Source organism: Pristis pectinata, chromosome 6, assembly GCF_009764475.1.
Source record: "Pristis pectinata isolate sPriPec2 chromosome 6, sPriPec2.1.pri, whole genome shotgun sequence".
NCBI lineage: Eukaryota > Metazoa > Chordata > Chondrichthyes > Rhinopristiformes > Pristidae > Pristis > Pristis pectinata.
The window spans coordinates 19,847,797-19,868,784 of record NC_067410.1 but is presented as its reverse complement, the minus strand read 5'-3'; the positions used below and the strand labels follow the sequence as shown (position 1 = coordinate 19,868,784).

General features: G+C 38.2%; 1 protein-coding gene and 1 long non-coding RNA gene across 4 annotated transcripts; one reads left to right on the top strand and one right to left on the bottom strand.

Annotated features, from left to right (window-relative positions):
• Nucleotides 1–434: 434 nt before the first annotated feature.
• On the bottom strand, nucleotides 435–13,266 carry cnbpb (CCHC-type zinc finger, nucleic acid binding protein b). 2 transcript variants are annotated; one of them, XM_052017763.1, is made up of 6 exons: nucleotides 13,167–13,250; nucleotides 12,500–12,614; nucleotides 7,391–7,528; nucleotides 5,315–5,377; nucleotides 5,038–5,236; nucleotides 435–1,446 (listed from the first exon to the last, which is right to left on the bottom strand). In XM_052017763.1, exons 3-6 carry the CDS (start codon nucleotides 7,509–7,511, stop codon nucleotides 1,329–1,331), a joined length of 501 nt encoding a protein of 166 aa, XP_051873723.1. In that variant the 5' UTR covers nucleotides 7,512–7,528; nucleotides 12,500–12,614; nucleotides 13,167–13,250; the 3' UTR covers nucleotides 435–1,328. The 2 variants fall into 2 exon arrangements, with proteins under 2 accessions (XP_051873723.1, XP_051873722.1); XM_052017762.1 differs by lacking the exon at nucleotides 12,500–12,614 and having other exon boundaries at nucleotides 13,167–13,266.
• On the top strand, nucleotides 12,710–17,950 carry LOC127571425 (uncharacterized). Of its 2 annotated transcripts, none has more exons than XR_007956470.1 (4): nucleotides 12,710–13,105; nucleotides 14,785–14,927; nucleotides 16,458–16,495; nucleotides 16,729–17,950. It is a non-coding gene; the product is annotated as an uncharacterized LOC127571425 (long non-coding RNA). The 2 variants fall into 2 exon arrangements; XR_007956469.1 differs by lacking the exon at nucleotides 12,710–13,105 and adding an exon at nucleotides 13,372–13,461.
• Nucleotides 17,951–20,988: the final 3,038 nt, after the last annotated feature.

Genomic DNA, 20,988 nt, shown 5'->3' with positions numbered 1-20,988 from the left:
ATATCAAAGAAAACTGGTATCATTTATAAGCTGACTTAGATTTCCAAAATTTAGTTTCTTCAATTTTAAATTGTTGCTTAACAATTGAAACTCATTGCTTAAGGTTATTTGGATTGTAAATTATTAATAGCAAAATTAATACCTCGAGGAAGATATTGCCTCAACTAATTTTTGCTAAATTTCCCAATTTCTTCAAAGGACAGCAAATACATTCATATTTGGCAATAAAACTTGTTCATGAAAGGTAACCAATACTGATTTATAACTTGTGATGTTTACAACATCCAATACAAAGGCTGGAGAATGTTAATGCTGTGTGCACTCATGAATGTATCCAAGATGTGCTTTGCACTAGTTTTCCCTTACAGTAACTCCAGCAAAAATGAAAAAATTGCACTGGTTACCAGTCTACCAAAAAACCAATGAATCTTAGAAAGATCACTCAGACAAGCTTTTCCCCTTCCTCCTCCAGCTTTATTGATAGTTTAAATTTAAAATTACATTTCTATAGTTCTAAGACTTCAGTTGCTTTTACCTTGTCTTAAAAAAAACCGATTTCAAGCAAATGATTCTCTACAGTAGTCTAATTGTATTATACAAAAATAACATCTTGATTTCTGTGAAAACACATTCATTCAACTGCTGTGTAGTTCCAATCCTATTTGCTATGTGTTTCTGTTGTAATTTCATAATGGGTATAATAGATGCTAAACTACATTCAAAAAATTTATTTAAACTTCTGCTTGCACATCTGTATCTCCAATACCAGCTCTGGTTTCAGCTACTGTAAGCTGGTTACTCCTATGATGCCTTAACCTGTATTTTCCCCAACCGTAGACAGGTTTGCTTGTTTTGTTTACTCCCACTTTGTTACTGTACGTAGGGCCCCGATACAGATGTTGGTTTGTATGATGAACTGCTCCCAAGGTCAAACAATTCAAAGCCAACATTTCAAGAAATCACATGCGGAAGTTTCAAAGATACTTCCAGGTTTGGTTTCCTCTCACACAGAATCGCTTCCAGAACCCAGAAAGGGTTACTGATCTGACTCATCTCTTCCCACTCATTAATCCCTATACACCAGTGGCATGGAAAGGGGGTTCTTTTACAAAGCATTATACATAACACCTCTACCAAACTAAACATAAACATTTGTAGTTAAATGCAGAAAGTCAATTTCCACCCCTTTCCTTTCACATTTTTTTCTTTTTGAGTAAAGCTCACTGGCCTGGGACTAGCCTCTATCTGCCAACCATTGGCCAGTGAAGAGGATTCAGAGGAAATAATACAACCATCAATCAGAAAAGGAGGGGGCGACAATGCAAGGTTTAAGCTGTAGCCTCAATCGTGCATTCCCGTGCAAGATGTCCAGCTTCACCACAGCGGTAGCAGTTTACTTCACTGGCCTTGCTGCAATTGATAGCGACATGACCAGTTTCACCACACCTGTAAATTAAACAAGACAATTTCACATTTCAAGTTGTAAATATTCATTAGGTTTATTACTATATAATAGTGCAATTCAAGTTCAATACTCAAAAACATGCCATTCAAACCCTCAGATTACAGTCCATCGCAGATACAATTTGCACACTATATGCTGTGCTATATCTGGAGATCAGTTTGATCACTATGGCAGACATTGAAAATGAACTACTCTTAACACTAAACTCTGGTATGAAGTCACAGCTCCATTCCTTTATCATTGAGGCAGTATTCAGCACCAGAAGTCAGAAAGCGACTCCTTGAAGATCTCCGATATTCTCAAAAAGGTGGTACTGGTGATCCAGATAATTGGCAGGATTGAGTAGCAATGTGAACAATATGCCTCTTCAGTTACAGAGCTGATTGGGTCTACAAAGATACAGTCATCTAGATTATCTCACTATAATATTAGTGAATTTTATCAACTCACTCATCACTCAGGCTGCCCAGGAAGACTTGAGGACTTTACATGTAATTTTTAAAAAGATGCATAGTTGCTTGTATGAAATTCACTATGTTTGGAATTTGTGTTCAATGTAATGAATACTAATTCTACCTACCAGAACTGAGTGGCCATCCAGGATAAAGGCCACACTGCAAGTTGGAGGGGTTGCTTCCACCCCACCACACCCCATGCCAATCTAAGAATTTAAATTGCACTGTTCATATTATGTGCAGGAATAGTGATCTGGGTGGATATGCATCTTTGAAGAGGCCATTAAAAGATAAGTTAAAGAAAACAATGTTGAACAGTTTACAGAAAAAAAAACCCTGGTCAGCCCCCACCTAGATTGTGATCCATTTTGGGCACCACACTTTAGGAGGTTTGTTAAGACCCCAATGGTGGTTGAACTGTCTCAAAGGACCATACAGCCTCCCATATTTTAACAATTCTGGTTGAGATCAATTAGAATGGTATCAGGACTAAATGCTTAAGACTTCAATTATGTGAAGGTACTGCAAATGAGGTTACAAAATATTCAAAAATCAGTCTTTGATCAGCAGAGGACACAATGTAACTGACAAAAGAATCAAGAGGTTTAGACAGATGATCCAAAATGGAATATGAAAATATAAATATGAAAAAACACAAAAAAGCAGATCAAATCAGGAAAGGTAGACATTGTCCACATGACCTCCTGTGCTACCTTATGGATGAAGCAAGCTATTAGTCACATCTCCACACCAAGCGATAAAGGATAGATGCATTTGTTGACAGACCTGGGAGATGGGAACCAGTTCAGTAGCAGGAAATTGTGCACACCTTTTGATGGGTAGGACAGGAAAAATATTCTAGGCAGATCAGTAACAGAATTTACAGCAAACTCCATACATCATTCTTTATAATCAGAAAGGCATCTTTCACCCTGCACCATATCCTTTTATTCCTCCCATGTTAAGCCTTACCTTAATGCAGAATTCATTATCAAGAATTTAGGGCTTGAATTTCATTTTTGGCTCAGTATGGAGGCAGTATATTTAAATTTATTATTTGGCAAAAAGCAGCTTCTGGTTGAAAAACTGAGATGCATCAACTGATTTCTTGAAAATAAAATGCACAATGTGCAAAGCCACACTACCTTACCCAAATTCACTGCTGTTGACAAGGTTACCACTGATCACATTCCACAATCAAATGGAATTGATCAGTGACCCACACGCACATTTTGAAAGACACTTTCATTGGGAATGTTGCATATGAAAATTCCAAACATTTGCAAGTTGAGAATGATCAGTTAAAAAACTTCTGAAAAATTCAAGCCCTACAGGTCAGGTACTGATGTTCAAGACCTCTAATCAATGACATTAAAATCACTGTTCAATGACAATACAATTCAATAGCTGATCTTAACTTATTTTCAACCCATTTTAAAACGTGTCAAAATTATTTCAATGCTAATGCAATCACTATATCAAATAACTCCCCTTTGACCCCCACCCCATCCCTCCATGAGCCAACACTAAACTTAAAATCTTTAGAAAGTGCACGTGTGATACAGACCCCATTCTACAAAATCAGCCCTTGGAAATGCACTTAACAACTGGGAAGCAGAGTAGAATCTCCGATACAAGGGTTTGCATAGTCCAAGATGAGAGTAAGGAGACAACTAAGTTGTTTATAGCATTGGTACTACCATGAATGCACAATTGCTGTGACAGTTTATAAAATACAATTTTCATTTCAAGTGTTGATATAGAAACTTCCACGTGGAAAAATGACAAACACTAGATAAAAGTTGACAACAGGAAATTATGTTTTGTAGATGTAAGACTTTTAATATTGGTTACATGAAACACCTAAAATTTAGCTGAGAAACTCATGACAAGAGCTAAGCCAAGTTGATTATATCCATTTCTTTCCAAGCTTGATACAAAAATGCAATGTTCACAGGTTAACAATCAATAATTAAATCACACATCCAAAACATTTGATATGATTTAAATTTAAAGTTCAGCATATAGTTCGGTTACTTATCCATTTTCATTATCGCATTACAAGTGACCATGTACTGCTACGGCAAATAATACCCAATAATCTTAAAGCAAACATGTATGCAGGAACTGTTATTTCATTTGGCTCAGATGGTCGAGCTGCATACCATACACCCAAACAGTTTTACTTTACTTCCTATGTCAGTTTGAGGCTAGCACCAAGTTCTAGCAGGAAACTTAAAGTGTTTAATACTTTTTGCATAACTTATTCTCACCTGTTAACATTTTTATTTTTGAAGGGCTCATACATGTTTGTGGTAGCAAGTTATGAGTGGCTGAGCTACACTGATGGGAAGCTCCCAGGCTAATATTTGGTCCATTCAGCTAGGATAGCATTATATGCATTGACAGTCTCAGCAATCCAAGTAGAGATTTTTATTAGGAGGGCAGTGGAGATGGACACTGGCACCACTTTTGCTCCCAATTACTTCCAAGTAATAATCCCTTACCTTAAGTGCACTTGTGTAGATGTTGGTTCAGCAGCAATGCCTTGTGTTTTTTTTAAAAAATCAGCCCCACTGAGGCACACACAATGGAAAAGCCATATGCTAAACACAGGAAGGCACAAGAGATTTTAGTCTAGTAGGAATCCATATTGATATTAGAAGCAGGAGACAAACTAACCCTGCTCCATTGAAGAAAGTTTTGTTTTGCCCATATTACAAAAATAGTTAACCAGTTTGAATTGCTGATATGCCCAATGCTATTCTAGATTCAGGGATGGGTAAACATGCAATTGGTTACAAGCCTTTATACTCTTCACACAGGAATACTTTACTAAAGCCATATTGCAGAAGTGCTTATGTAGTTAGCAATAAAGAAAGAAAATGGACAGTTGCACTGTGATTTGGGTTAAATGAAAAAGCATAAACAGTACTTAATGATTAAATGCAGTGGCATGAACGTGCTTTGTGTAATTTTGCAAAAAAATTCTAACATCACAAAAATCAAGTCAAATATTGCTAATTTGCAGAATCAATAGGTCACCTATGGCTGAACAGAAATTAACAATTGGATATAAAGCACATTCACAAAAAAGGCCGGTCATCTGCTCCATACCTATAGCACTTGACTTTAGTGCAGTCCTTCTGAATATGCCCAAATTCTCCACAAGAATAACATTTCTGCTCATCAGCATGATCACAGTCACGGGCCAGATGTCCAGGTCTGCCACAGTTGTAGCAGCATTGTTCTCTCTCCTTCTTTGGCTCCTTGCAATCTTTGGCAATGTGGCCACCCTTACCACAGTTGTAGCAAGCTGAAGTGTGACAGATAACAAAGTTATTCACAAGAATTTACTTTACAACACACCAAAATGAAGAAAAAAAATGTTTACCATCTTCCTGGAGCTCACAATCCTTTGCAAGGTGGCCTGATTCACCACAACGATAGCAAATATCTGTAAATGGAGCACAGGTTTAAAAGAGTTCAGCTTAAACTCCGCACAATACCACACAGATAGTGATACTAACTTCTCCAAAATATTACTCAATTGAATATATTCTACACTGCAATCATAGAAAAGATGCCAATTATTTAAAAATAGCTGAAATACTCAGTTCAGGCAGACTTTTCTTCAGAACCAAATGGTCTTTGACCCAAGATGTTAAACCTTTCCTTGTCCACAAGTGCTACCTAACCTGGTGAGTGTTTCTTTTCCCCAATTTTTTTTTTCAATTTACAAATGTCTAATATCCAGTACATACATTGGGAATTCTAATCTTTGCAATTTATTGTAGCTCTAGTTCTTTCATTACAAAATATCCATATTAATTGCCAGTACTTGGGTATTATCCTGAACCATAGACTCCCAAAATCATGATATTTTATAGGGACTCTGATCAGAGGCAAATTCGCAAAATTTACCTTGCTAACAACCCAACTCTGGTTCAATCTGCCCATTTTGGTTGAAAATGTTTTACGTATTTCAAGCAGTCACAAAACAGTCTGGAACACTAGACTTTCAAAGCAATATTACTCACCAATTAATGTCACTAAACATTGTTAGGACAATTGCTAAATAAATTAAGAAAATCTAAACTGCTTTGGAGGATGCAGTTAAACTCTGGAATGCAATACATGTACCAATTTAGGCAAACTTGATTCTCTGTTCATAGGATGGTGACATCACTAATACCAGCATTGTCTGTGCCCAAATGGACAAGGTAGTTAAGTGGCAACTACACTGAGGTTATACCATAGTGGGGGAAAAACACTCCATTCTTAATGTTTCATGAAAGAAACATTTGTACTTAATATTTAAAGCTGTAATAGACCACTTAATTTTGAGTGGAGTGCATCAAACATGTCAATTTTTGACGATTACATACAGTTTGCCCTTGAAGACAAATACAGTAGAAGACCAAATATCCAACTAGTTAGAAATATTGATGGTTTGGCATCTGGCTCACTGGATGATTCCTCACACTCCCCCAAACCTGCTGAGTTCACTGGAAAAAATTTATAATGTGTAGGCTCTAAAAAAGTGAATTAAAAATACATGGTGGTATTACTGGAAATAATATCCAGTAGTCTGAAAAATCTGCTAGTCCAGCAGAGGTCCAGTGTGTCAGATTAGAGTTTTACTCCATCTAGAAGGATCATGATTGACATGTCCTCACCATAAACAGATCTTTGTATTCTTAAGTGTGGCCAGAGAAGTTTATTAAACTTTCAAAAAATTAATCATGTCTATGACATGAAAAACTAATTATATATAGAAGTATTTAGGATTGAGACCACACTCCAGTTCTAGATCCAGCTACCAGAATTAATATCTCAGTGTTTACTCAAGAATTACAGGCCAGTTCCTCTGGATAACAATTCTGTAGTGAGGGCAATCTAATGAAAACTGGTTGCATGCTTGAAATACTTCCTTTAAAAGGAAATCAAAGTTGTACCCAGTACTCTGATGTGGGCTCAACCCCTGGCTACTGCAGCAAGATACCAATCTTACATTTGCAAACCTCTGCAATGAAGGCCAATGTGCCATTTGAAGTGTGCAAGAGATCTGCCAGTCAGTTTCACACATGTTGGTACAATACCAGGTTATGTAGATTAATAATCCTGGTACTGTAATGTACCAATTCCAGCTCAAATTTCTAATCACTGCTTACAAATTTGATCTTGAGTTGTTTTCTACTCAGGGCATTGTAGTTAGGCTATTTTAAATTAATGAATTTTTGATTTGATACCTCTATTACTCAACTTTTCCTATCTGAATTAAAAAGTGATTCAAATACCACAAAAGTAGTCTAGATTTAAAGCTAACAATTATGGACCAGCTAATTTGAAATTCAATGGGAAATTTTTTTAAACTACTGCACAAATAGGATCTTGAGAACTCAGGTCACCATTGAATATTTTCTACAGTATTCATAAAATTAGGTAAGTCCCCCGTGCTCTAGGTTACCTCTTGCAGCAGTGAAGCTTCCTCTGCCCCGACCACGAATCCGACCACGTCCACCTGTACTGGGACACTCACGTGCCCAATGCCCAATTCGCCCACATTTAAAGCACTCGTTGCTACTCATGATGAAATCTAATCAATCTGAAATGTTATGACATTAAAAACAGTTGAGCATTATACCATTGAAACAATACACAATCACCACTTCAAGTGGCAGCAAATTATCTGAACTCAGCTTACAATACATTTCTATCTGGCATTTCAATCACTGCATTATACACATTTTATTCTATTAAGGCTAAGTACACAATCCTACTTAATCAAGACCCAAACGTGATTTCCCCCTTCCCCTAAAACACATTAGATACAGAAAAAGCAATTTTAAAAAATCAGTTAAGTAAAACTGTTCTTTTCAATAGAATGATAGCCTAGAGAACAATTCAGGAAATTCAGACATGCCACCACGTATACATGGCTCCCAGTCCAAAAATGGCACTGCTCAAGTTTGACCTTTATCTCTTAAACTATTTATAAGTAAATGTGATGCTCCAATAGAGGAGTCAGCTTAACAGATCTGAGATAACAAATACAGTAAACCTCCAACTATTTGGAAACCCAAATGGTTTGGCATCCAGCTTGGTGGATGACATTTCCTGTACTCCTCGAAACTCACTGGAAAATTTGTTGAAAAGTGTTGGGGTATAATAGTCTGGAAAATCTGCCAGTCCAGCACCAAAGTCATGAATGCCATGTTATCAGATTTTACCCATTTTCATGAAATTGATTTCATCAAATATCCACTGCTGCTGAGTCTACTTAATATGTAGTATAATACAGCTGTTCCATAAGATCCCACCTGTGATGTGTTGCAATTCTGTGAAATAGAAACTAGTTTAATAGTGCAAAGCCAACAAACTGTTTAGTGCACCAGACACATTACAGGTCCTCCCCAGGTTACAAACATCCTGCACATACGAGCATTTGGGAGACTGGCAGGATGGATTTGCCAGGATATTCTGCCACCTGGGAAACTTTGTTCTTGGCTACATTTCTAACTTCTGAACCGCCTGGGTGACAAACAGCTCACAGGAATGCAACCCTGCCATAAACTGGAGACGACCTGGAGTCTGAAGATGTATACTAGGCCTGAATAGCTACAATGGTATTATCCCAGTAAAACAGAAAATTGTCCATCTTGACCTGCTCAGAAAGGACAAGTAATCCAATCTGAACAATTTTGCACCTCAGCAGAATCAGGACCAATTTCCTTGCTGGGGGGGGGGGTGAATTGTAATTTCTATTGGGAAGGATTTAAACTAGCTTGGTAGCAGGATAAGAAATTCAAAAGGAAATCTGAGAGTCAAAGCAAAGCAGGAAGTTGAAGTCAGAAGAGTAGCAAGTAAAATAAATAGGGGCATCAATAACAAAGATAAGGTGCAAATGGAGAAGAAAATGTTAAAATTATGAAGTTAAGGATGCCCTAAATTCTCAGCTTTCAAAGTAGATGAGTAAATGGTACCAGGGAGTCAGTATGATCAATTGCCAATACAGAAACATAACTGCACAATGACCAAATTTGGATGCTAAATGTTTGACATTTAGAAAGGGCAGGAAAAGGGAATTGGGGTAAACTATTAATAAGACTGAGAAATGATCTTTGCTTAGCAAATCATGCAGTGGAATTAGAATCAGCTTGAATCAAGCTATGAAATAGTAAGTGAGAAATCCAAAACTTGGGTCTTAAATCTAAATAAATTATGAAGATTTAAGAGTTGGTTATGATTGATAAGGAAGCATAAACCAAGCTCAAGGACAGCTTCTATCCCACCATAAGACTATTGAACAGTTCCCTTATACAATGAGATGGACTCTTGACATCACAATCTAACTTGTTTGACCTGCCACCTTATTGACTACCTGCAATGAACTTCCCTGTAGCTGTGACACTTTACTCTGTATTTGTTATTGTTTTTACCCTGTACTAGCTCAATGCACTGTGTAATGAATTGATTTGTACGAACAGTATGCAAGACAAGTTTTTCACTGTACCTTGGTACAAGTGACAATAATAAACCAATACCAAAATGAATTTAAAAGCTATAGTGGACAGGCAATAGCAAGCATTCAAAGAAAAAGCAAAAGTTGTAAAAGAAATATTCCCTTAAGCCACAAAAGCCCAACAGGAAAAGTGGGCCATTGGTGGATGACTAACACATGGAAGTGGCTTAATCAGTTGTCACAAATAATAAAGGTTGCAAATGGCATATTGGTTTTATTGCAAAGTTGGAGTTTAGAAATAGGAAACTTGTGTTACAATTGTAATAGGATGCCAGCAAGGCCATAGCTGAGAAAGGAAGGTAGCATTAGAAACAGTTCAAAAGTAATTCATTTAATTCCTGGGATGAGAAGACTGTCCTATCAAGAGAAATGGGTTGTGTATGTATTCTTTGAAATTAAAAACAAAGATCTCCTTGAAACATACAAGATCAGGGAGCTGATTTAAAGCTGAGCTATGAAGAAATTTATTTTTGTAAAGGATGGTGAACCTCAAATTGTCTACTCCAGAGTTATGAAGGCTAGCTTATTAAAAAACATTTAAAGTATGAGGCTCATTAATTTTTGAAACACCAGCAAAGAGACAGCTATGATCATATTGAGTATCAGGATAGGTTTGAGGGACCAGGTGTCCAACTAATTTTCTTGGGTTCTTAATCCTATTTGCCCCATCCTATATTCCCCACCTTCATTCTTGCTGTAATTCAATTTTGTTTTTTCTAGTAACTTTCAATACCAGCTCTCACTTGAGGGTAAAATTTAAGGAAACAGTTTCATGGGCAATACTTCATTCAAAATTTAAAGCTAATACTCAACTTGTTAATTGAAAATGACCAAGATGACTATGTTGTACATGTCAAAAGCAGAAGCAACTCTGCTTATAACTAAGACTAAAAGACAAACATAACACAGAAAAATTAAGTTGTAATAAACTATACATCATTTTGTGAATTAGTACACCAATCCTTCATGAAGAATTCTTTGCCCCCTTAACCTTCTTTCCCCTAACTGGCATTTAATTCTGAATTTATGCTAACAGAAAGCCAAGATATATTGAAGGGTGTGGTTTACTCATTTTCATGAGTCTCTTTTATACCTTTTATGCAATTAATTATACTGCACATTTCAATGTGATCCTCCTAGCCAACTCTTTACTTCAATCTTGCATGCCATAGCAGCTACAGTTGCTTCTCCTTGGCTCTTTTTCTGCCGTTAAAGTCATGTTACAAATGTAAAACTAAACATTTAGATCATAATGCCCCAACCTTAATTCCAGTCACATTTAGGATTTTGCAGAGTTGCTCATTTTTGGGGCTTTCAAACACTAGTGAAACAGTCCTCCTTTCCCAACTCACAGTATGTGATATTATCTCTTGTTTTTCCTCAGACTCCAAAAACTGATAATTCCTAGAAATTAGGACAACCTCAGGACTGATAGCCCCAAATGTAACATCCATCGATCTAAAGTCACAAGAAAACCTGGGTACAAAATTATCATGCAAATTTTAATAAGGGGCTTGCATCTTAGTTACAAAAATGCTTGTAGAGATGTCAATACATGCATCAGCACCAACTAGTTAGATTTTTAAAAAAAGTCAAGATGTTTTAATTTTGCCTTGGTCTGTACCAAAGAATAAAACAGTTAAGTAACCCAGCCTCCATTCAAGTAGAGAAAACCAGGTGGCAAAATGATTCAAGGCTACATTGAAATCCACCTTCCACAAGCCTCTTGGGTTTTATATAAGTTTTATAAAGGTTTATAAAAGTGGCCATTGCCACTTCTGCATGACAACCTTGTGAGCAATATTATACTGTATACAGAATATGTCCTTTAGCTTTATCACCACCAATAGTGGTTTAATTACTTTAAAATCCTAGAAATCATACGTGGACACAATTGAAAGAAATCTAACTGAAAGACAGTAGAACAAAATAGAAAGCAAAGGATTACAAAATTCAAACCAAGAAATTCAATACTGTAGATTAAATCTGATGTGTCAGCAATTTGAAGTTAATTTTTATCCAAGGCCAAACTGAGTTAATTTTAGAAAAGCAGAATACACATTAAATATCTAATTCTTAAGACAGATGTTTTGAAATACAAATAGAAATGTTGGAAAAAGTATTTCATTAAAGTAGAATTACAAAAGGATGCTTGTTTATCTGTGCTAGCTGAATCACTGCCTAATTCAACGCACATCATTTTAGGAAATTGTGAACATGAAAAATAACTGCATTAGAACACCCCAAAAGCAATTTCCTTGGGAAGACAAATTCAAGCATTTCCATATAGAGCACTTAGTTGGGTGGAGGGCTGCTTCTAAGTTTTAAAATTAGATCTCAAACAAAGGTAACTTCTGGATAATCACCAAGAAAAGGACCCTAGATTAGAACTAGTGACTATCAAGGCAAGGGAAAAACAAAGATCAGTTAGATAGAGGAAGTGCTTGAAGCTGGCACAGTAGACCAAAGTGTCTTTTTACAGCCATTTCAATCCAGGGCATTTTGCAAAGTATAGCATCTAATTTACTTTTATAAAGTGAAAAAGTACAGAAAAATACAAAGTCAACATTAATACTTTCAGTAGCATCACAATAATTGTAAGAACATTGCAGATTATAGCATTACCCAATATTAATTGGTACCTATGGCCAAATACATCACTTACAGGCCCCCAATTACACACTGCACATGGATTACATTATTCCCCACCTCTTATTATAGCAAATAAATGGCAGTCTTCATATGTAGAAGAGAAAAAGGTAAGCCTCTAATAAAATTGGCATTTGCCTTAAGGCTCTGGGGAGATTAAAACCGTACATCATTTGAAATCACAAAAAAATTCTCATATCACAAATTAAATAATCGCATTTATAAACAAGGTATCCATCAGACTTCTGCCAAGCGTTTTTAGCACGTTTTATTTTAACCTACTCTACCCATTAGTCATGACATTCTCCCACGTGGGATATCTCAAGCCCTATTCCCGCCAAACACAGATTCATTCAATTTTCAGGTTAAAACGAATTTTAAGGGACGACTGTTCATGTTGCTTACCATTTTGAACCCGGCTGCTGATTGCACGGGTAAACTTTAGCTTCTGGATGAAGAAAGCTTTGGGACAGCGAGTACGGGCCTATCCGGCCGGCCCCGACCACGGCGTTTCCAAAGCCTGCATGTTCGTCACAAAGCATGGCGGCACCAGAAGCCTTCCTGGTCTTGTACACATACCCCCCCCTCCCCCCCCCCCCCCCCTTTGCCCTCCCCTCCCCGCGTGTGAGAAGCCCTAGAGCAGCAAGGGCAGACTCCACAGGTAAGCTGCCACAGACCACGCCACTGCCCGCACTTGGGCCTCAACAACACGGGAGCGCCTGCATTCCTATAAAGAGGCAGCAGGCAAGTCATCTGGGCCAACGCCGGAGGCAGACCAGGAGGGCAGGGAAGGCGGAACCGAGCAGCCAGGCTCAGAAAGAGGAGAGACCCAGGCTCCACAGGGCCCCACAGCCTGACGCACAGGCCGCAATGCGCCGTCAGAAATTCACTTGTTTACCTCAGCACTTCTTCGGCGTTTAACCCTTGGGAGGCCGCCAGCGCACTCTAGCCCTCGACACAAGGAGAGGGGAACCGAGGCCCGCTTCGCCGCGCCTACGTCCACTCTGGGTGGTAGGTTTTTCTCCCCCCCACCCCGGCCCTCAGTAATACCGCCGCCGCGCCCCGCACTCACCGTCCGGCTACCTTCGCCCCGACTCTCCGTTTTCACCGCCCGCTCCGGCTCTGTAGCCTCACGCGGTTTGCGCACGACCGCCGGACGAAGAGTACCGCCCTCTTGCACACGGCCCCGCTCCGCCGCCCACCAATCAGTTTACCCCGCTGCCGAATGCCGCCCGGTTGATTGGGTAACGTCAATGCCACTCGCCCTCCGTTCGACCCGCCCCTCCCGCCCTGCGGGACCAATCACATGCCCGGCCTTGGCGCCTGTGCGGTGTGTTGCGTTTGGCCTGCTTTCAAATTCTTTGAAGGTGAGTGTTTGTCGCTTCTTCCTGTTTATGCGCTTGGTTCTCGTTAGTTTTCACGCTTAATCAAGAAATAGAGTGTTATTCACGTAGAACTATTTTCTTTGTGCACCAGTAACAAATCCATCCATTTTTAAAACTGAGTAAAATTGTGTTAAGTATCTTTTCAGCGTGGGTACGCACTGAATACTGGGGGTTGTAGTTCCATGTACTCGGGTGAGGGTCAGGTTGAGAGGGCAATGAGCCAGTTCCTCTCCCCTCCCAACCACGACTCTTTAGTTCTGTTATGTGGGCATATAGCCACTGTCTGTGTTCAGATGGTAAAATTTAGAACAATTAGTGGTGTTGTACGGGCGGGGAAATCATCTCAGGTCTGCAAAGGTGCATTTTGAACTAATTAAATCTGCTTCTTTTATATCATCGTTTTATATTAATCGTATAATTAATATTATACTGTCACACGATAAAGTTTCACAAGTAAAGACTGGCAGGATCTTGTAAAGTGTATTCGATGGGTTCATAACTTCTAATGAAATGCATTACAGAACGTGCAGATTTATACACAGCAGATACTAGGACCTAAAAACATGTCTAATATATTGAAGCATTCTTCACAGGCTGCCTCTGGAACTTTCTACAAAAAGTTGTCGCAACCCAGACAGCAGTTAGTCATGACACAATCCTTAAAGGGGTGATAGCCTTGAAGTATTAATCGTTGCTTAAAACCAATATTACATATATTGCAGATGTGCTTACTAGTATGACAAGCTTATCCCAGTAATTCCCTTACTAATATAGCTATGAGATTGAGAAATGTGCAGGCATAATATATGGTTTGAAATATTTCTTTTTGGTTAGGCTTGATTTCCTTCATGATTTTGTTTTACAAGCAATCATTTATTAAAGTGTATATTTCTGAACATTTGCTTTTTGATCACTATCAGAAAAGTGGTGTACATACTTTTATTCTGATAAATATGGCCCTAATGAAATTGTGGAATTAATTTTTTTTAAATCCTGAATTGTTGATGTGAGAAACAAAACTGCAGAAAAGTAATATTTATTTTCAATTTATTCTGGGGATTTCAAAGGTCTTGTGCAGGAACAAAAGGGTCTGAGGTTTGAAAGATGGACTGCAAGTCCCATGAATTGCTGTGCCGGAGGCCAGATACCCAGGGATCTGGTGATTTCCAAAATGCAGGGTCTATTTGTTGACCAATGTGCCCCATGATTAAGGCCAGATATTGCGGGATCTGTAAATCTACAAGATCATAATTTAAATAGCATGACTTGAGCATTACATCTGAATTGTTTGCTTTTATTTTTCAGATGGTGATCAACTGGTTGAGAATTTTTCGAAAAAAGTAGTGGAAAATGATGTCAGAAATATATAATACATTCATCTAAATTCAAGGATTAACTTTTTGGTATCGTGCCTATGTCCTGTAGATACCAGATGGATATTGAATCAGGTTCTGCTGATCATATTACTATTTGTTGGATTTCACAATTCTTACATTTTGTGGATATCTCACAGGAACTCTTGTATGATATTTACATTGCTTCACTTTGGGAATGTCAATTTGCCTGTGATTCATGATGTGAATTTGAATGATGTGATTATTTCTCAGCTCTGTACATAAGCAGTTTGGCTTTAGACAACTGATCTGTTTATCCAGGACAAGTGCATCATTTAGTTCCCAGCTTCCAGAAAATAGTTCATAATTCATCACATTTTCTGTGCTGTTGTGAACGTTAGAAATTTGCAGGGTTGGTGAAACTGCAACATTCTAATAAGAGCTTGCACTTCTAGTGTTTTTAATACTGTAAGATGTTACGAAGCACTTTATAGGAGCTTAAAATATTACAAAGTACTTTATAGGAGAGTAATCAGACAAAAATTGATAAGTCAAAAACTACACTTTAAAATACATAGCCAAAACTTACGTGGGTTGGTTTTAAAGAATGTCTTAATGTTGGAGAGAGAAGCAGGAAAGTTCTTGGAAGTAACTTCAGACCTTTGGAATGGCTGAAGACATAACTGTCAATAATGCAGTGAAGAATGTGGAGAATGCACAAATATCCAGACCTCACATTTTTCCACTTTATATTAATTCACTGTTCCTTGTCCATTCACTTAAACTGTCCATAAGTCTTTGAAGCTTCTCTGTATCCTCCTCACAGCCCACAGTGCCACTCAGCTTTATATTATCTGCAAACCTGGATATATTACACTTGGTCCCCTTATCCATTTCATTGCTATAGATTGTGAAAAGCTGGAAACCCCATCCCAATCCCTGCAACACCACAATGGTCACAGAGCCCCAACCCGAAAATTAGCTGAAAATAATTCCTACTCATTGTTTTCTGACAGTTAACTAACCCTTAATCCAGACCAGTTTATTACTATGTGGTTTAATTTTGTTTAATAATATTTTGCATCAAAGGCCTTCTGAATGTCTAAATATAAAATGTTAACCAGTTCACCCTTACCTCTGGAACCTCAAACTATAACAGATTTGTAAAACATGAATTCCCTTACATACATCCATGCTAACTCTACCCAAATCCTATTATTTTCTAAGTACTTTATTACCACTTCGTTAATAATAGATTCAATATTCTCCCTGTTACTAATGCCAGGTTAACTGGTCTGTAGGTCTCAGTTTTCTCTCTCCTGCCTTTCTTATATAGTGATGTTACATTTGCTATCTTCCAATCTGCGGGAGCTGCTATCCAGTTTGGAATTTTGGAAGGTTTTGCAACCAGTGCATCCTCTATCTGAATCACCACCACCTTCAGAACCCTAGGATGTAGATCATCAGATGCTAGAGATTTATCATTTTTCAGCCTTATTAGTTTATGCAATATTTTTTGAGCTCCTCATTGACTCTAGACCTATAGTTCTTTTCTACTTGTGGAGGTTTGCTTTGTCTTTTCCATGAAGGCAGATAAAAAATATTAATTCAAATTCATTGCCGTTTCCTTATTCCCCAATGTAGTTTCTGCTCAGTCTGCAAGGTACCCACGTTATTTTCAGGTAATCACTTTCTTTTTACATGCAACTCTTACAATGTGTTCTTATGTTTCTTGTTAGCCTACTCTCATCTTCTACATACCCTTTCCTTATCAATGATTTGTTCTTTGTTGAATTATGAACATTTCCCAACCCTCTGGGGAGGGGAGGGTTTCTTTTTGCTACATTAATTTTAATTTCTCTTGATAACCATGGCTGAACTACTTGTCTTTTTTTTGCCTTAAATGGATATACAGGTCCTCATCAGCTTACGAACGTATGGGAGAGCTGTAGTATGGAGTTGCCAGCTGCTGCAGGTGTCCTCTGCCGCCCGGGAACTCGGTTTGCGGCTGCATTTCCAACTTGCGAACTGTTTGGATTATGAACTGTTCACAGGAACGGAACCCTACCATAACCTGGAGACAACCTGTACACTGTGTATTAATTATGTAAATGCAGCTATTGCTTGCTTACTGTCTACTTTTCGATGTATTTTGCCAGTCTGCCATAACCAACTCATGCCTTGAACTTTCTTAGTTTGCGCTATTTGGATTTAAGATCTGATTTCAGGTTGAACTCAATCATTTTAAATTTTCATATAAAATTCTATCATAATGTAATCCTTGTTTCCTAAAGGCCTCTAATTTACCAGATCCTCAATTAACTCTTTCATATTGCACAATATTAGATCTAAACTAGCCTTTCTCTGATGAGTTCCTCAACATACTGATCTGGAAAACTATCACTGCTTTCTATTATTCCTAATTTGGTTTGCGCAGCGCTTATATGTAGTTTAAAGTCTTCCATGACTATTTGAATTATCGTTGTTAATGCATTGTAATTTCTTGATTTGTGCTATGCCCTGCACGTCTACCATAGTTTGGGGGCTTTTATACAAAATGGCTGTTCTTCCAAGTGATATATCACATCTGACCTACATGCTTTTCCAAAAATTGCTGCATTTGGTTCATTAACATTTCTTACCCAGGGTATTTTACCACCCATCTACTTCTAATGATGAGCAGAAACCAGATATATCACCTGGAAGCTGCCTGGTTTGCATGGCACTTTTCTGTTTCGGAAGAAGGTGGATGACTTGGCAGAGGTGCGCAGTGATCACAGAACTATAAAACTGATGGATCCATGCATCAATCAAACTTGTCCCTTGCTGTGGCATTGAACTCCCATGAAGCTCGGCATCCTGGTGGAATCAACGACCCATGATCCCTACTTCCAGCTGTCTTAGTAGTGCCACTATGAGTCAGCATTTGGAGAGCATTACTAATGTGAAGATTATTATGCTGCTGTCTTGTAATTTCAAGTGCATGGTGCTATAACTGGTCATCTTTTTGTTACAGTTATCTAAGACTGCAAGTTCAAAATAATATATTTTTTATAAGGAACAAACTTTATTTCTCTATTTACTTATAATCTTGTATCGCACATAACTACTTGGAAAATAAAGTTTTCTCATGAGTTATTTTGGATTTGCCGGCTTCCAATTTCATTTATAATGTGGAGTTAGTCAGAAAGCATAAAGTTAGTTATGATGGGTGCTACCTATTACTCTGTACAATATTCAAAAACAATTATTCAAAGATTAGTAAACTTAATTAAGACAGGAAAGTGATATTCAATGTAACCATCTGGGTATATGGGAATGGTCCATTTAAGCACTTAACCTGTTAGGCTCATTTCACCATTCCATGTAATTCTGTGAACTAATTCCATTCATTGGCCTTTTCCCACATATCCTTTTAAGTCTTAGGCTAACATACAATTATTAATTTTAGATTTAAAATAACTAATTGATTTAGTGTCAATTACTATTTGCGGTAGGTGCCTAGAACATGCTGCCAGGGAAGTGGTGGAAGCAGATACGATCGCACCTTTAAGAGGCATTTAGACAGACAGTGAATGGAAGGATATAGACCATGTGCATGCAGATGTGCAGTTTAAATTGATATCATGGTTGACACAGACATCATAGGCCAAAGGGCTTGTTCCTGTGTTGTGCTATGTTCTCTCTCGTCTTGGACATCCCCACCAGCAGAGGTAGTTTCTTTCCATCCTATGAGTTCCCCTTAATACTCGAAAACTGTTCAATCAGTAGATCATCTGAATATGAAGAAAAATCATTGAATTCTTAAATTTTTTTATCAATTCAATGTGCTTAGATATGTACCACTAATAACTAGAGTTTAATTTATATAAATATTGCTGCTAATTCAGCAAGATATTGTAAGAAATTGCAATAAATAAGATAGTGAAAGTATGTAAATTTAATTTGCTGTCAGTGTTGAAACCAAGTTTCACTAACGTGTTTGATACAGTACTATCATCAAACCATTACCTAATATAGGTTTGAATTTAACTGACATTGATTTGTTTGAATTCACTAAAATATTCAGAACTTCTGAGACAAGATACTGGGTGTTAGGACAACGGAGATGGTGCAGGTAAGTCCAAAACAATGAAAGAGAACATGGCAAAAATGAGATTACAGAGAAGCAGTGAGTTAATGCCAAAATTGCAGAGGAAGTGGTTTGTTTATTCATAGCCACAGAACTAACATGATATTATTCCAACAATTTATTTAAAGACAGAAAGCTGATAGCAGATGAAGAGATGTTTCAGGACATCAAGGATCCTCTCATCTGCACTTTAAGTCTGGAAGCCCAGCTTCAATGTTTACATGTACCTCCTCCCTTCAGGGAAATGTAAACTGGAGAGGTTCGTCTCATCCTTCAGTGAGGAGAAGTAAAAGTAATTCATTGCTGCCTTCAAGTGCCTTGGCGCATGTTTGAGGATATGTATATTTTATATCTTGCACACTGTGGATCTCAACATGAAGTAAATCTTAATTTAGGGTCAGGAATTCACTGCCTTTGGTGGGGGGGGGGGGGGAGTGGTGAAAGCAGAATCGGTGACTTCAAAAGGGAGATTAATATGCAATTGAGAGAGAATATTGTGCAGGTCAATGGGGAAAAAGCAGGGGAGTGTGATTGTCCGGGATTGTTTTAATAGGAGCTGGCATTGACTCAGTGTACTGTAACAATTCAGTTATTCCATGATTCAGATTTTTCACTGAGTGTTAAATGTCAATGTGGAAGTGATAGCCAACTCTGTTCACACATTGTGGACCCATCCATTGTTTACAGGTCAATGTCGCTGCTTCCTTTGCAGCACAAACACTAGCCACCTAATGTCTGCAGGGTGAACTCAGGCACATAAACATAAGAGATAGGAGCAGGAGTAGACAGTATGGTCTGTCAGCAATGATGGACGATATGTAGTGAAACTATTGGTGAAGGGGGTTTTGGGGTTCAGGTTAGTAAAATCTCACTTGGATGAATTTTTCATATACAGCTCAGATGGAAAAGGTTCGATTCAGTTGCCTACTTCTTCCTACTGCTTTTCACTCCATAGCACACACCTGGTGGCAATTGTCATGCTCTTTCTTATGCTGGAGAGGTTGTGGAGCACATAACAAACAACTGTGTGTTTTGGTCTGCTTTGTCTCCACTGTAGGGCTCTTTCAGCACAATTCAGGCCATGGAACATATTTCAGCTTCATCACATTTTGAGTGGCAGCTTGTCTTTCATTGTATATGGTTAAGATAAAATATCTTTATTAGTCACATGTACTTCGAAACACACAGTGAAATACATCTTTTTGCATAGTGTTCTGGGGGCAGCCCGCAAGTGTCACCACGTTTCCGGCGCCAATGTAGCATGCCCACAACTTCCTAAACCATAGGTCTTTTGGAATGTGGGAGGAAACCAGAACACCCGAAGGAAAGCCATGCAGACGCGGGGAGAACGTACAAACTCCTTACAGACAGTGGCTGGATTTGAACCCAGGTGCCTGCCCTACACTATTTGCATTTTCATGGATTGCATATGTTATGTACCAGCAACAATAGGAACACAATGAGCCATGTATAAATATTAGAATCTATTTATTAATAACTACTTGTAATAATAAGAGAAATAAAAACATTAGATATTAAACATTGACCCCAAAAAAATAAACTCAAAGTGTGTGTGTGGCAAATTCCCAAACCCCAAGTCTAGGAATAGTTCTCAAAGTTCAGTTCAACAAGTCATAAGGCAGAACGATGAGCAAAGGCTTTTGCAAAACCACAGTAGATTGCAGAGAGAATGTAGGGAGAATTTACGAAGTCCATATGTTCCACAATGGAACCCATACAACACCTCAATCTCCGATGATCTCCATTGCTTTGTTCCGAAGTATCTGCCACACCGAGGGTACTCAATTTGTGGCGACCCACAGATATACCTGCTTTCCAGTACAGGTTAACGACAAAGTGGATTCCACAGATTGCTCCACAAGTCCATACATGGATTGTATAGTGACAGTCACAGCTATTGTTCTTCATCCATAGATACAGAGACCGTCAAACTCTCTCTCTCTCTCTCTCTCTCTCTCTCTCTCCCCCTCTCCCTCTCCCTCTCCCTCTCCCCCCCCCCCCCTTAAAGGGACATTCACCAAG